A 17361-nucleotide genomic window follows, 5' to 3' on the forward strand; every position below is an offset into this window, starting at 1 on the left:
AATTAGTTATTTATTAGTATTTTTTATGTGAACTGAATTACAAAACTTTGTCTAAACATTCCTGTTGTATCTGTGTGTCGATTTATCATTTGCTGTATATTTCCTATGAAAAATGTAATGTGTTGCATTTCATTAACTGTTTCAGTTTCCTGTGGGAGCAGAAATACTGTATTGGAAGTCCGAAGCTTCTCTGTTGCAGCCTGTCTTGTGATTTACACTGATAAAACTGCTGCATTTTCACATGAAGATCCTTCCTAATGCAGTTTAAAGTCAGTCGGTTGACACACTGGTGACGGCTCAGTTTGAATCTTCAGATTATTTATTTGTAAACACTAATTTTCACTTTGTGCCCATGACCTTCTTTTTCTTGCAGGATTCAAACAGCACTTCCCAAACCCACGGTCTGTTTTCTAACACAGTATTTCTGTCAGCTTTGAAAACCTTTAAAAATTCTGTGTTGTGACACTGCACAGTTCAACTTAATCTTTGTTCCTCTGTCAACTGACAACATCAATGACAGTTTTTATAACCAAGGTTAAACAAATCTGGGCAGCATTATGTTAACTGTGTCCCAGCAAACATGACTGATCAGGACAACAGCATGAAAAGGAAAGAGCCGCTAACAACAATATAAATACAATAAATGTTAAGAAAAGTGTTACATCTTATTACATACTCAATAAAAACAGCCTTAAAATATTCCCAAAAAAAATCCCATCAGTTTGATATGATTTGAAACATAAAATAAACTAAACCTCATTGGAAAGAAGAGACATTGCAGGCATTTTGGCTGTAATTCGACCCTCCTGGCACCGGATGTAAATGTACCCTCAGAAAGACTCAAACCACCCTAATGTCAACCAGAGTTAAATTTTGGTTGGAAATGAAAATTGGGTTGACATCAAAACCCAACATTCACTTGAATGTCAACATTGGATTTTGAACACAACATGAAACCAGCAAAATATCAACGTCAGCTGTCGTTAAGTCAAATTAAAGTTGGCATTAGATGTGTCCTGACATTGAATTTTGGTCACCAGACGTCACAATATACATTCACCCAAATACCTAAATCTAATGACGTCGGTGGCCAGCTCTGTACCTGCGGGGGAGGAAAAGTGTGAAACTGTAACTATTAACATGGTTTAATACAGCTCAGGTCTTATTTTTGCCTGTTGGTTATTGTAGCATGAAAGTAATCACTGAGATCTGGGAACATGGTAAATCACTAAAAAGATCATCAGATGGGTTTTAGCAACAGTTTCATGATTATAAATGTTGGTATTTAATATAAACCAGGTTTTTATTACTCAAACTGTCTCTCATAAACCTCCACAAGATAATCTGGTTAACTCTTGGCTTGTTTACAACTTTACAACAACTTTTTTTCACCCTGTTCGACATCATTGTCGCCATGTTCCCAGATCTCAGGCAGGGCCACACTAACCTGTGAGGGGCCCAGAGGGCGAAACTGCACTATGGGCCCCCACTGACCCCCACCCTACATGCATCTTCCCCCAACCCATTTTTCCCAGAGCATGAGAACCCAACCAGTATTACTGCCCCACAATAACCTACCCTGAGTTAATTAGTCTATAGCTACAAAGCAGGACCTTAAGGTGCCAACTACCAAACAAATTTGAAATGAATCAAATCACACAAATTATGTTTCACACAGAGAACCGGGGGCTTTAGGACCAGGAGCTCTGGGGCCCATTTGACAATCCAGCCTTGATTTTTGAAGTTACTTTGTCCACAGCTGCAACATCAAGACCCAAGTTATAACAGAGTGAAATTATCCAGCACTATGACAGTCACTATTAATATTAGAAATGACACCTGGAGGAAACCTGCACCACAGACTAAATGAGCCCTCATGTTTTCAGACATTAGGTATGAAGATCGAGCTGCTGTACGAGTCCTTGTCCTCCTCTTCACCATCTTCCTTTTGATCCTCCAGAAGTTTATCCAGTAGGTTCGGTGATTCCGGCTCTATCCCTGGATCTTCGTCCAGAGACTGGCCCTGCGCTTCGGGGTCCAGCTGGTGCTCTGAACGCTGCGGGAGGTCGAGGATCTGGGGCTGAGGGTCTGCACCCTGAGCCTCCAGCTGAGGGATCATGGTGGTCAAAGACATGGACAAGGGCATGTGCACCAGAGGCGAGCCGGAGAGGGCTGCAGAGCCGGGAGCAAACTGGACCCCCGGGTTGGGCATGGTAGATATGGTGGTGAGGGGCTGGGCCCAGGGGAGGTAGGTCAGCCCCGAGTCTGGGAGCTCCATCTGGGGGAGGGCGGCTGGTGCTGGGCCCACTGGGATGGTCTAGATAGAACAGATAAGACAGAAATGTTACTGTTGATCACAAAGATACAAATGTGCTTAAAACTGAAATTAAATAATAGGAAAATATGTTGAGCAGGGAAACTGTGTGGTGAGGACCATCGAGCCTCCAGGACCACAACCTCTCAACAAGGTCTAAAAACCAAATCCTTTAAGTTTAGGCGGCTTTGAAGACGTTAACCTCATCCATCACAGCTAATCTCTCTTGTTATTTATGGCCCGCTCACTGCAGGTTTGAAGGGAGGGAGCGAGAACAGCAGCTGCTGTCAGTCAGTATTAATGTCAGTGTTGATGCACAGGTGGAGAAATGACCGTCTGTATCCTTCGTATTATCATATGGGATTTAGTTTTAAGATTTATTTTGTACATTACATTATTTTCCTCAGGGTTATTGAGAGGATTTAATTAGCTGAAGATATTGTAACTACAGTACAGAGACAGTACATATATATATATATATATATAATACATTCTGTTCCTTAATTAACATCTGGAGCTACATCATCTACTTTGCCTGTAAAGTTAGTGATAGTAAGGCCAGAGATGATGTATGACAGTCATCAGAGCTAAGTTTATGGTCGACACTACGAGTAACCAGCATATGTTTCAAACAGTGTTGAGGAACTTTCTGTAGCGAATGAGGCCACCAGGTATACAACAACACTATTCAATTAAGTAATAAACAAGTGTCACCTTAGTGTTTCTGGTGAGATTTATTACACCACAAAACAAACTAACCAGGTTGTCAGACCGGTGCAGTGTAGAGCTCCAGCTCTCTCACTGACAGATTAATAGAATCTCTTTAAAACGTCATTATCATGAAGTTAACTGCGGGTTGTGGGCTCTCTGTCGTGTGGCTCTTTCAGGCAGTAGGACTGGTTGGCCCCACCTACATCAGGGAGTTGACAGGATAAAGCAGAGAGAGTGACAGGGACTGGAGCTCCAGGCCAGCAAACCGTGATCACTCCCAGCTTTCCTGGTGCCTACATTACCCACAATGCAACTCAACTTGGGTTGGATGCTAGCTGTGGCTTCGAGCTGATTTGATGATTTACCAGATTTTGCACAGCTCCCTCTGGAGTCAAAAAAGGCTCCATACAACTTTTTTTCAAACATGCAGCGGTTCTCCTTAAGACGTGTAAAAGTGTAAAACCTTGATGTGTGAAACTGATGGAGTTTCTCTTTGGATCACAAGATGTGCAGCTGCAGGTCGACAGCTTGTGGCGGACTAACAGACTGCTTGATGCAACATCTTTCACCACAAGAGAAAACGTAGTGATGTCGTGTTTTCTTCTGCTAATGAGTGGAAAAGTAATTTATTACTGGAAAAATTTCTTGTAAAACTATGCACAACCCAAAATGTGAGTGCTGCTCACGTCCCTGCTGACAGTATAGCCTCGCTACTCCCCAGCACTGGCTCCAAACAAGCAGCAACTTCCTGGGCTGAAAAGTGAAGCCAACATGGAAGTGTCAAAAACTGCAGTTCCTCAAATGGCCACTGGAGGTTGGTTCCAAAAGATAACTGAGTGTGTTTGATACTAAAAAGCTAAAATCTAGGTTTTCAGGGGAGTATGACTTTAAGGTTAGGAGCAGGTTGGGATCTACCAAGGTGGGGTTTGCACAAAGGTGTGCCTGCAAGACTGAACTCAGGGCAAGAAGACTCGAAAGTTGGCCACAGCTGTTTCCTTACAACCCTGCTTCTTAGAAATGATGTCTCTGTGCAACTGAACTGAAGCAGCAAACACATGTCTCAGGAAATCACAACTGGATTACGTTTTTTTGTTTGTTTGTTTTGTTTTGTTCTTCTAATGGATGAAGCGAGGATATGTTGTTAATTTATGTATTTTTCAATGTATCAGTACATTTTTTTTCTTTTCCACCAAAACAATAAGTACTTGTAGCAGCTGCAGCGTTATTAAATTGTTTTGTGTTTATGTTCAGACTCTGACTGGACTTAAGGTTAAGCTTAGAGAAAGATCCTGGTTTAATACAGAAAAAGTTCAGTGACAGTGATAAACAGACACATGTTTATTTACTTAGTATTTCTAAATCTTCTGTTGCAGTTTGGTTGTATACAGACATAATGTCTCAGAGACAGGGTTCTTGCTTATTTCATTTTCAGCATTTTTCTTTGTTTTTATCAACTATAGTGCAACAAATTCCTCCAGTTCCCAGTCATTTTGATTCACACAAGCAAAGGAATAAACATCAGTTGCATCAGTTGTTGAAGTCAGTGGTTGTGACTCGTGGAGAAGAGACTGCAGGACCCAAGAAGTCTTTCTTTTTTCAGTCTCCTTTTTTCATTCTGCCAGCTTATTTTTCTATATAAGGTCCTGCCTGTTAAAACTTTAAACATACTTTTGGAGCTGTCTCCTACTCACCCCAAAGTTAGTGAGCAGTGGGGTGTGTGTGTAGGTCAGCATGGTGTAGCTGGGGCACAGAGTCTGCATGTACAGGTCTGCAGTCAGGGTGGTGGCGGGGTAGGCCAGGGGCTGAGCTGAGGGGTCCTGCTGGCCGTATTCAGGCGAGGTCCACGGCTGCAGGCCGGCGCTGGTGGCAGGGGGCGGAGCTTTCCATCCTGTGCACTGCAGCCCTCCATCTCCAGCCGCGGCTGAAGACTCAGCTGTGGAGCCGCCGGCAACATCAGAGCCAAAGATGGCTGAAAGACAGAGAGACGCTGAGTGTGACTCTTTAAGAACATGCAGAGACACGTGCTTCACTTACAGGAATCAATTATCAATGAACAAATACCTTGTGTGTACGGTGACTGGTTGTTGTGTGCGACCACATCCTTAAAAAGAAAAAAAAAAAGATTATATCAATTAAAAAAAGAAAGTTGAGCAACTCACTAGTTGCAGAAGATTCATAACATGTTGCTGCTGCAGAACCGGACCATGTTTTCATGTTGATATGTAAATATTCAGTATTTACACTTGTACCGATCAAGTCCAGGTGTGAACAGCAGCTGTCAAGATCATAAATAAAGTGTGTGTGTGAGAACAGAGAAAACAGACTAGTAAACAGATCTTCAGTTTCATTTCTTTTTTGTCATAATATTTGTGATGAGTTGCATTATCAGACTTAATCAGAACTGTTGGAAAAGTTTCCTCAGAAAAACTGAATTTTTAATGATTACGTTTCCATGACAACTGTGCAAACTCTGTCCACCAATGAAGACCCTGTCATATGATCAAAATATGTTGAGATTAGTTTTTCGCTGCCTCCAATGTCAAGACTGAACTTTAAATCTTAACTGATGTTGAGTGTTGATGTTTTTAGATCACATCCATGTAAACAGACAGGATATATATCTATAACTATGTAAACACTCAGCTGACCAGAAAGTAGCGTAACTTAAATTATCTCTATAATATATGTATCGGTTCATTTATCAGGGAGAGTTCACCTTAACGAAGCTGTAAATATACCAGAGGTCGGCAAAATGAAATTTTACATCTGTTGTTCCTGGACCACAAATTAAACTTATATTCAGTGTTATCACTGTTTTTATTTTGAATGAATGCACTGGATTTACATTTCCCAACTGTTGCTCTTCATTTGTTATTCAGCTGTTTGAGTGTTATTCACTGGGATGAATCTGTTTATCATTTGTCTGACATTTTGTCAGTTTGAACTCTCTGACCCTGAAGAAGAAAATCTGTCCAGTCATTCCCTCTCTACTTCCTGTGTAACCTCTCTAGGTTGAATGTGAAAACCTAAATGTCCGTCATGCAGAACCACATAATGTAATCTCTCTTGAAAGACGTGAAAATATATGAAAAACTGTATTTGCTTTATTTGGTTTCTATAAGGGTGCGAGCAGCGATTCAGCACAGAGGGAGTGAGGGAGGCAGCGGTGACAGCTGGTGACAGCCGGTGTCAGCGTTCAGGCTGCTGTTTGACACGAGCAGCAGTGAACGACAGCGTCCTGCAGGACATGTGCTGTCAGGCACCTGAAGGGCTGCAGAGCACCGGGGAGCTGGTTAGCGTGACAGCTTTGACAGCAGGTGTTACAGTGTTAGTCATCACATCAAAGGCAGATTACTCAGCTCCTAATATCTTTTTAACAAAGAGCTGAGGATGGTAGAAAAATCAGTTAATAAAAACTAACACTAATTAAAAATTAAAGCACATTTGCACAGACATTGTTACATGTAAAATACCAATATACTCTGTCTTTTGACAAAATGTCATTCAGAATTTATATCATAGAATAGATTCAGAAAATAATACTGAGGACAGATTCTGGATCAGCACTGGCAGCGGCAGGATAATTCACTGTTGAAAACTCTTTATGCTGTGATAGTCAACCTGCCAGAAAGGTTTCGTTAGCTCTGGGCACAAAAACAACCTGGTTAGGTTTAGAGAAAGATGATGGTTTGAGTTCAAATGAGGTCAGTGTTTTGTCAGACCATCGATCCCGACCTTCTCCCCATGCAGACCTTATGTATAACAACATAACCTGACTCCCTCCCTCCCTCCTGTCATCATGTCCCATTGAAGGTAAACCAAGCAGCAACATCAGCGTTTGAAAAATGACGCCAACACAGAATAAGCTGCTGATGATCTATGTGGTTGTTTTTTAATGGTACAACAATCTCAAAGATCGATAGCACTCTCATTTCTGTGTGCTAAACATGAAGCAGTTAGTTTAGCATACCGACCAAAACCAGAGGGAAACTTGTCTCTGTGCACAGGTAAAAAGAAACTGCCTGCAGGCGCCTCTAAAGCTCTTTAATGAAGTCGTTGTGCAGTATACATTGTTTGTTTAATCTTTGCACAAACTAAAGTATAAAAAGAAAAAGTTGCTGCTGATATTTTTTATTTCTTATCAGTGAACAGTGAATTCTCACAGTAACAATGAGACAATCAGAGGAACAATCAGACACAAAACTACGTGTCTACGTTTAAAAAAGTGAAAAGACATATTTCCCAAATGTCAAACTATTCTTAATAAGGTGGAATGCATTACTGTAGTGATTACAAAAACAGGAACCATTTGAAAACCCGGGTATTTAAACATAAAAATGCACCCTGAGGCCAAAAGTGCACAAGAGAAATGAATCGTGCTCATGATAAATGTATAAAACTGAAATTAAAGAGCCTTTTGGGTGATATTCAGTGTCACTGATGTCAGTTAACTATTGTCATGTTCCTCAGAAATGCTCTCTCAGTGAAAGTTGAGTATAATTTATTGCATCTTGCAACCGACTGGAACATAACATACAACTACATTTAGTATCAAATGATGTTTCTTTTTTCTTTTTTTTTTCTCGCAGGGTGTTTGCGCATGTGTGGGTTTCTGTGCATGTGTGTGTGAACATATTGTGTCTATCCTCTACTGGTCTGGAGGATGTAATAAATAGCAAGTGGGAGGGCTCTTTGGCAAGGCTGCAAGTTATTTTGCATAAGGCTGTGTGCCCAGCCCTGAAGCCATGCAGGGAATGGCTGTAACTGTCATGGAAAAACACCTGGATTATATAAGGGCAAAATCCCCCCTCTTTGCCCTGGGATAGGCCCTGGGTCCTGACTGCTCACATCCTGATGGCCCCACGGGGACCCTTAATTTCTGCTTTTGAGAAAGCCATAATGTCCCAAAACAGAACAATTTTGATCTGTCGTGTGGCAGCTTCAGCTTTTACAACCGTCAGCCTGCATTTCAGCACATGTGCATTTCTTTGGATGTCTGCAGAGGCCTACCTGCTGCAGAAAGCATCAAGATCATGGACTTAATGTTAGCCTGGAGACTAATGCACATAAATCATCAGAGTGCAATCAATGCACTGTTACTAGGAAATGCACCATGGTATTCAGAGATTATTCTGTGGTACATCAAAGAGAAAATTTAAATATATTGTCATGTTTGTCATGGAAACGATTCCCACACAACACCACAAACGTTCATGAACTTGAACTCAATTAAAAGCCTGAAGTAGCTGCTACTGACCCGGGACTGACAACAGTGTTTGTGAGTCTTCTCCAGGCAAATGCATTTAAAAGTAATTGTGCTCCTTTGTTCTACTTTATATGATCTTTTTTTTTTTAATTTCATAAACTCTCTTTATTTCAGTATCTTCTGCTCTTTCAAAGAACAGGTACTGGAAATCTCACGAAGGACAGGTTTGCAGTGTTTGATTAATCAATCAGCAAATGATGCTACAGTAAATCCTGTGCTTCTTATTTGTTTAATGACTAATCCTAAACGTACAGGGAAGAATGTGGTTTCGCTGTTTGCAAGGCTCTTTGGAAAGGGATTTTCTTTGAAAAGGCAGAGGGCCAACATGCTGCCAAACCTTGTGGGGAACTTTGGTTTATGTGTCAGTATGTAAATGTAAGATTACATGATGAAGAATACATAAGGTTGACTCTACATAATTTTTTACTTAAATGTGCACCTAGTTTTAAATGAGTCAAAATGATGATGTGCAACTGATCACACACATCTGTTAATCATCCGAAGTGTGTGATAAAGAGCGTCATGTTATCACATGTGAACGTCATGTGTCACGGTGTCCTCACCGCAGCAGGGGGTGCTGTCTTGGCGCTCTGCGGCTCCAGACTCCTCTTCCTTCTCAGCAGCTCTTTGACCGGGTCTCTGACTCGAACACCTTGATATGGTCTGGACCTGGCCAGTGCTGCTGGTGGCGCTAGAGAGAGACACAAAGAGAACCAGAGATACATGACTTCATTTCCCGTCAGTTGTCTGGAGGCAGTTTCTGTGATGGACATGTTGGGTTCACAGGGTTCACGACCATGAACCATAACAAATTTTTTTTTTTTGTGCAGTGTAAAAAGCTAAACCTGTGATAAGGAGTCACATTTACACATGAAGCAGCCAGTAAAGGTTGTAGATGCTAACATTTCTATTTCCCTCTATTCCTCAGAGAAATGGAAATTTGATCATATACAATTTCTTGGCAATCTGCTGATGAAGATAATGTCATATAGTCAAAAGCTCCAGAACAGCTACTAATGGACATGGACATGGTGATGCTATGCTGAAATTGCTTTGTCAAAGTATATTTATTGTATATATTGCAAAAAATATTCTGAGCACTTTTTTTGTCTTTCAAAGTTAAATGTGGAATTCAAGAAATTTTATTCTGAACTCGTGTTCCTATATAGTTTTCAGCAAAAATAAAAAATAAAATGAAATAAAAGTGAAATAAAATACAAACTTATATTTACAACAGTATTTTTAGTGTAATCTATATATATATGATATTTTTCTTTTATGTATTCCTTTTTTTGACCAAACCATGCAAATAAATTTTAAACAAATTTCATTTTGTAAATTCTGTAAATCTCATAAATTTAAATCAACTGTCAAAAAGCAATAAGCCGCAGCTACACTCAACAGGATGGTCAGATTCATTGGATTTTATAAACTTTATGGAAGATGGCAGAATGACACTAAATTATGATCTTGCATCATAATACCTTATTATATTGTAAAACACTGTAATACTGCATATTATAAAGGCTGATGACAATTCTGTGTGAAATAGATCATAGATGTGTTTAATTTTCAAATTAGGAAAAATAAGAAATAAAATGTAATAATACAATGAAATACAAATATAATATAATAACATATAATTCACATAAGTCACACCTCAAACAAATATTTCAGTAATATTTATAATATTATTATTATTATAATTTAATAACCAGTTACCGTTGACTTGTGAACCATTAGAGTAGCAACAGTTTATTTGTGTTTTCCAGTTAAAGATTTTCTGTTCTTACACACACTTGTATTGATTTGAATATTTTACTGAGTGTCCTGTGGAGCCACACTGACAGACACTTCAGGGTAAATGGTTTCCCAGTACATCCAAATGTTTACAACCAGTGATTTCATGCAAGTATGAGCATGGGGAGAAATCTGATCTGACAGCGAGGGCCTCTTTTGAATAAAGTCAGAGCCACAGTACTGTACCTGTGAACCTGCAGAGAGTGCCATCCCTCAGTGCATCCCGAGGCTACAAAGTCAGAGCACATGAACCTAAACAGCTCTAAACCCACAATAGATAAAAAAGGCTGCAGGGCAATATCGGATCAGTTTCATTTTTCAGGGGAAATAAAATAAAATGAACAGGATTTGACCAGAGCATCCATCTTGCCCAGTCTTCCTGACCCTGTATTAATGACTAAAAATAAGTATTTTTTAAAATGTGAAGGATGGAAATGGAGGGTGGAATAACTCATTAAGCACCAAGAAAGTTGATCTGCACCATCTCTCTCCATCACTCTGACTTTGACACTTACCCTTCCATCTCCCTTTTCCACTTTTACTTTTATGCACATTGACAGGTGTAGTTTTACAGGAAGATCAGGAGATGAGTAACCTCCACTTATTCCCTGACAGCCACTTTAACGACATCATTGCTCTTGTCAGCAGTGATCCTGGACTCTGGGGGGCCCCCAGGCAAAGAGGCCCAGAAGTCGCACCCCCAACCCCCACATGCAGATAATGGGAGATGCTACAATTCACAGATTTTCACTGAATGCCTCATATGCAGGCAATGGGTAGATGCTGGCTACAGGACACATAATCAGGGGTGCCACTTAGGGGGTTATGGGGGTTTATAGTCATCATTACAGAATGTGCCAGTATGAAGAGCCATCAGGGGCCCCCTTTCCTGCTGGGGGCCCCAAGCATTTGCCTGGTTTGCTTCTTGTGAGGATGCACCTCTGCGGCTGGAATACAGAAAGAAAAACGTGTTGCTGTTGCCAAGTGTGTGTTGACAGACTTGCAGTGTAAATGCAATATTTTTTTTGATTTGATCATGTAGCTATTTCATATTTATTGTGATATTTAAGCCAATAAACTAATGCCAGTATTACACTATAAATGCTGCACTTTGATGATTTGAGCTAAAAGCCAACATCAGAATGCTACTTTAACATGCTAACAGTGTCAATGCTAATGTGCTGCAGCTTAGCAGGTAATATTTACCAGGGTCACCTTTAGTTCGTAAGCAAGCTGATATTTGCTAATCAACACAAAACACCAAGTAAATAAGATCACCAAAGTAATGAGGGTTTATCCTCAGAAGACTGTGAACATCTGTGACATATTTCATACAATAGATGTCTTGACATTTCCCTAAAGAACAAACCTGCTGATGGGGAAAGTCAGTAGGATTCATTCTCTGGGAACATGAATGTCTGCACAAAATTTCATGGCAATTTATTTACGTTATTATATAAATGATTTATAATACTTGTTGAGCAAAGATCTGGACCCATTAACAATGCACCATTACCATTGCTTCAGACTGTTTCTACTTTCTACTTTCTACTTCTGCTTTCAACTAAATTATTTAACTAATCTATTTTTTTAAAAATAGCTAATTTATTTCACAATTGATTTGACATTTGAAATATGTTTCCTTTCCTTTCCATTTCATTGCAAAGCACTTGTAGTAATATTGTTTTGTGGCTGACATGAAGGAGAATCATGCTTCACAAAGGTGTGTGATCTGGAAGAGCAGCATGTTCAGGTAAAAAGCCATCTGCAGGTTAACTATGAGCCCCTCTGGCATTGAAGTGTCTCTGAGGCTGAGCTGCAAAGCTGCAGGAAATTGTGAAAAATTAACATCAGTGCAAATCCCAAAAGTCAGACCACCCTTGAGAGGAGTGTCCTGTGCTAAAGAATTTAAATGTGCCTTTGCATTTTGATCGCTCTGCCAACAGAAAATGACATAAACCAACCTCACTGCATCAACTCTGGTGGATCTGGCAACGTCCTGTAACAATTATGTCAAAGTGGGATTACATTTTTTATTTATTGATAATTATTTAATTATCACAACGTCTCTATCTGACACAAAGTGTGAGTTTCTGGCTGTTGGGGAGGGATCATGGGAGTGGTAGCAGTGCACAGTTAAGCCAGCAGTAAGCCTGGGCTGGTTTACAGTTAAGCCGATACAAATTAAATGGCGTGTAGGCACAGGAAATATGGTAGTTTTCTGGCAAGAAAAAGTGCCACACTGTGTTTTACATGCCGCAGTGCGTGCAAGCCGCTGCTGAGAGTCTGATGATATTTTCACACAGTGTCATTCACCGCCCTGAGCTTTTAGTTTTGTATCTAGACTGGTGACACATATTTTATGTTTACCTCTTGTTTATTTTGTGATTGTGCGATTGTAACAGCAAGATGAACCAATTACAAGCGGCGTGGAAGGAAATCTGATCTTATCTACCCATATCGTTCTGTTGTTGTACAATTTTCAGTTCACACCATCTCCACTGGCATGTGTTGAATGTATCAAGCAGCTGTTTGGCAGTAGCCTACAAGAAAACAACCCGTATGCCTGAGAGTGCCAAAATTAAGCACAAAATGCAATTGGCCATATTATCTTATTTCCCTAAACCTTGGTATATTTCCAACTGGTGTTTAAAATGTTTTAGATGGATTAGCAGATAACATAATTTACATTTTTAGGAAAACTGACACAAAATTGTAGCATTTTTGAAGGGAATCTGGTGATTACAGATGCCAATGGGATGAATATACTGTAAAGTTAGGCATTATTTAAGATGAAATGATTGAAAGATTGAAAGATTAAAAAATATTAATACACTATTTTCACGTAAACTGCATTAAAAATCTGCTTAAATACCCAATGTTTGCTGTCCTCTTTGGATAGACTACAGCAGGGGGAAAAAAAACTTAGATTTAGATTTTTTTCCCCTACATAGGTAACGTCCTTAGCAATGTTCCCCTTAATATTTTAAAATCAACAAACATTTCCTGAAGAAATGGCAAGAACATAGCCTACTGTATAAGAAAATAATAAGTAATCAGGCTCTGCACCTTGGAAACTTTACTTTTGCACAGAATAGTTTTATTATATCTGTTGCTGGTGGTATTTGTCTCCTGTTTGTGCCGAATTTATCCGTTTGTTTGTGGAAGACGATCATCTCATCAGCTCCCGTTGGATCTGGAAGTGTTTTGCCAGTTAAGAACAGGAGCGCTCCTCTTAATTCTCCTGCTAAGAATTTCCTTCCAGTTAGCGGCCTGGTCCTCTGACCTTTAGCCTGTGACTGTTGTCCCCATCACTCCCAGTGATGGAGGACGGAGGCCTGTGGTCCAGACTGCTGTTGTCTCTGCCCTCTACATGACCCCTGTTGTTAGGCTAAGGGTGTCCTGACAGTATCTTGTCCAGATTCCTATCTGAGGCTGATTGATCTGCCTTCATGGGTCAGACAGGCTCTAGACAAACAGAACGCTGTGACCGTCTGCTATGTGCAGACGAGTGCATGATGCTGGACAGAAACAGGGACTGGAAACAGGTCTCCCACCCCTTTAGTTACTGTCGTACATGTGCAGTTTACAGTTTTAAAATTTTGCTGACTGAACTGTCTGCTGCTAAAAGATTTGGTCACTATATTGAGCTAGCTCATGAAGCTAACTTCAGCTACATCACCGCAATTTATGTACTTTATTATAATAGATATTAAAGAGATAAGAGATATTAAATTCTGGAGTAAAGTGGTGGACCTATTACCAACACTATCATTGCTTCAGACAGTGTTTGAATTACACTGGTTTTTAAATTTTGCAGACTGAAATCTAACATTAGCTCCATGACTTGGCTGAAAACTCAGACTCCAGCTGACTCTTCAGTGTTTAATGTCCAGTCATTTTCAATACAGAGTGTTAAAGGGTATTAAATAAGCACTTGCTGGCAACATCCACGTTATGCTAACAGACTAAAGCTAACAGGGCACAGGTGAATCATGAAAGAGGTGTTTTCCTTGTGTAGCGGTGTAGCGCTAGTCAAGCTATAGTCATAATGATTAGCCAAGTAGCATCATGTGACCAGTGCTGTAAAGGCTTGAAAAGCTGTGCAGCTTAGAATAGAAATGCTCCATCAAAATGTAATAATTCTCTATAAATCATAGGTTTTAGGCCCAGGTCCAGCCTATGACTGACCTCTGTTTTAGGGTAATGACTAACCATGTCTGGTTGGATTTGTTTGGGTGTTAACTTTGCACAATTCAATAAAGAGCGAATATTACCCCAAAATTTGATACCTAGGAACAGTTTTCAGAAAGTGGTGAAATATTACATAGTAGATATTTTATTCTGAACAGAACTTTTTAAAAACATTATCTGAAATCCCTCAAAATATAGTTAGTTATCGAAATGCTAGTTAGCCAACACGCTAACATTTGCAGTTTATGATACAGCAGCACAGTTACTCAGAAAATCTGCTCAAACTCTGTCTGCTAAATAAGATATCTGTGAATCTTCAAGATATTTTCAAAGTCTCAGTTTATTGCTTCAGACCAAATACTGACGGACCGAGGGCCGCTGTAAACTAGGGCCTGTGCAGCATTTTGGAAATGCTGATTGTGGAGGAACGAGAGCAGATAGCGTTGCAGGAGGTCAGGAAGTGCAGCTGTCACTCAGCCAACAGTAACAAAAGATTTAGAAATGTTCCTGGCAAAGAACTGCAGGAGTGTGAGGAGTGTGCCGCAAACGGGGGAGTGGTGCTTATTGTGACAATTAATTTATAACAGCAGACGGTGCTAAACAAGCACAAGGAAATAAACGGTGTAGGATAAACGCTGCAGTATGGATCTTTGAATTGAAACTCAGTTGAACAGAAGCTGTTGTTGTCTTTCATCTCCCTCGGTTTGAAACACATGAGCACACACAGACAGACAAATAATCAACACGGCACATGCACGGTGGACAACACAAAAGAGGAAGCTCCACAGCTGTGCAGTCTTTTACTGTGCCGGAGATCTGTCGCCATTTTGCATATCAAGATTATAGGCCAATGGCAACATGCAGCCAACTTCCAAAAGACCACCTTCCTCTTTCCAAAAGAGTCTGACGCAGCAGCTTTAATACTGATCCTGAAACAGTTGTAATATACTGTTGTTTCCTCATGTTAATATTCCAAAAACGCTTGAATTAAACATTTCATTCAGTTTTCTTTGTGGTAGTTACACGGCAGGATAATCACATTCAAGTACATTGATGTTGTGGTTACAGCTTTACAAACCATATTTCTTCTGGTTAGAAATAATAAATGAATCAATTACAATTGGCCAAAAATGCATCAGCGAAAATTCAAAGTTCCGAAAAATTACATGTCTTTGTCTCAGAAACAACTCTTGTATTTAAGCAGATCATTTTCTATAAAAGATTCCACACAGACACAGCCAAAAAAATAAATCAAATAAATTCAGGTTGCCTATATTGCAGGGCTGTTGTAATGGATTGCATGGAAATGTGCAGAACAGAATATTCTGCTCCTCCTCAAAGTAAAAACTGATGTAATGCACACAAACAGTACAAAAGATGAGGTGAAACATGCTTTTTAAGAAGTTTTAAAATTTTAAACTTTCTGCAGCTTTTTTATCTCCTTCACTGAAGTCAAAGTTGGTGTAATCACTCAAATCATAGACTTCTCATCAACATATGCTACATATCTACACAACAATCTGCATGAAAGATATTACAGTTTGTGTATATCATGTAAATAAAACAGCGATGTCGTGTTGTACTTACATTTCTCCCAGTGCATACTGCTTATCTCGCTAATATCGTATAGTTAAACTGAAGAAAATCAAAGTGGCGGGTTGACTGACGTGCTTTATAGCAGCCTGTAGCTGACTAACAATCCCCTTGGGATGTCACAGTTTCTCCAACCACAATTCTCCCCTATGCATCTAGTTTCATTGCTGGTGCAATTTAAGTTGAATCATAACTACAAGAGATAAAACATTTTAAAAGAGAAATCGAGTGATGCCAAAATTAAACAGAGTATAAGAAAATGGACAAATAAATAAACAACAATCAATTGTGATACCTTGATGCAAATATTGTTTTATTTGTGTCACAGACTTCCTTTCTAGGCCTTCCTTCCTCAAACCTCAATAATGTTAAACAACGTTTTAGTTTGTCTGAGAGAACTTGCACTAAAACCCACAGAATGCTGTAACATTTAAATATATATTAATATAATTAATCTGATGTTTAACTGAAAGAGGATTTTGCACATCAAGGTCAGTTTGGCTGTTGCGGAGTGTAGCTGCATATGTGAATAAAGTTGTGTAAAGTCTTTTGTGCCTTCATGACTGTGTGAAGTCAAAATAAATGACCTCCAGTGATGTCACATGAGTCACTGTTAGTTTGGGCTTAAGCCTTTAGGTTTGAAAATGAAAAGAATCTAAGGGGCATGGAGTTAGAAAGGCCACTCCTCATTTCTGCTTAAGACTCGTTGCTCGGGGCTACGTTAGCTACTACAGGAACCACACCCAAATCTCTTACAGAACAGTCAGTAATTTAGTTGCATTGTGGGTAATGTAAGTGTCAGGTTTTGACAAGAAAATATATGAATATGTGGAGTAAAAAAACACGATGCTGCATCAATTGTGATCCATTTTTCACAAAAAAGGAATATTAGTTTTTTCTCTTTTTGTCTGATCTTTTTTTTGTGTGTAAATAAATAAATCAAAAATGATCAAGCCAGAGTCAAGTCATAGTTAGCCTAGCTTAGCATTAAGCAAGTTTTGCTCCCAAAGTTCAAAAACACACTTACAAACATGTCTAATGTTCCCTAATTAATACCTCCACCTCCTTTGTTTAATCTACACATGTTCAGAAATGTCTTCTACAGCCAGAGAACATTTCCTGAAAATCCTTTTTAACCTAAGCTAGTTGGTGCGCTCCCTCTTCTTACTGGAAAGTTTCCCTTGTGAAAGGTGCAGCATCCACGTCATCGCCTCACTGCTGTCTCATTTCAGTTCAGACCAGATTTCACCTCCGTTGCCTTCAGGTGCAACAGAGAGATAGAGCGTTGCAGGGACGGCATATTTTTGGAAGCCAACCCAGCTTCAGCTTTTAAATTACTGCAGAAAATAAACTCTGTGACAAATACAAGTTTATGATTCTACATGTCTTGTTCCTAACACCACTTTATGATTTTTGAAGCCTCAATACAATCACCAGAGGTAAAAAGTTAGGCTATAAACCAACTACACGACGGTACCGTGAC

At 39.6% G+C, this 17361-nt stretch overlaps 1 protein-coding gene across 1 annotated transcript; it reads right to left on the reverse strand.

Annotated features, from left to right (window-relative positions):
- Window positions 1-301: 301 nt before the first annotated feature.
- Window positions 302-15982, reverse strand: LOC139614550 (POU domain class 2-associating factor 1). The gene is made up of 5 exons (XM_071471897.1): window positions 15873-15982; window positions 8855-8982; window positions 5087-5126; window positions 4717-4994; window positions 302-2317 (listed from the first exon to the last, which is right to left on the reverse strand). The coding sequence occupies exons 1-5, from the start codon at window positions 15886-15888 to the stop codon at window positions 1883-1885; spliced, it is 897 nt and encodes a 298-aa protein (XP_071327998.1). The 5' UTR covers window positions 15889-15982; the 3' UTR covers window positions 302-1882.
- Window positions 15983-17361: the final 1379 nt, after the last annotated feature.

This window comes from Trachinotus anak, unplaced genomic scaffold (assembly GCF_046630095.1).
Source record: "Trachinotus anak isolate AG129_WGS33_773 ecotype Australia unplaced genomic scaffold, CSIRO_AGI_Tana_v1 ptg000034l, whole genome shotgun sequence".
In the NCBI taxonomy this organism is placed as follows: domain Eukaryota; kingdom Metazoa; phylum Chordata; class Actinopteri; order Carangiformes; family Carangidae; genus Trachinotus; species Trachinotus anak.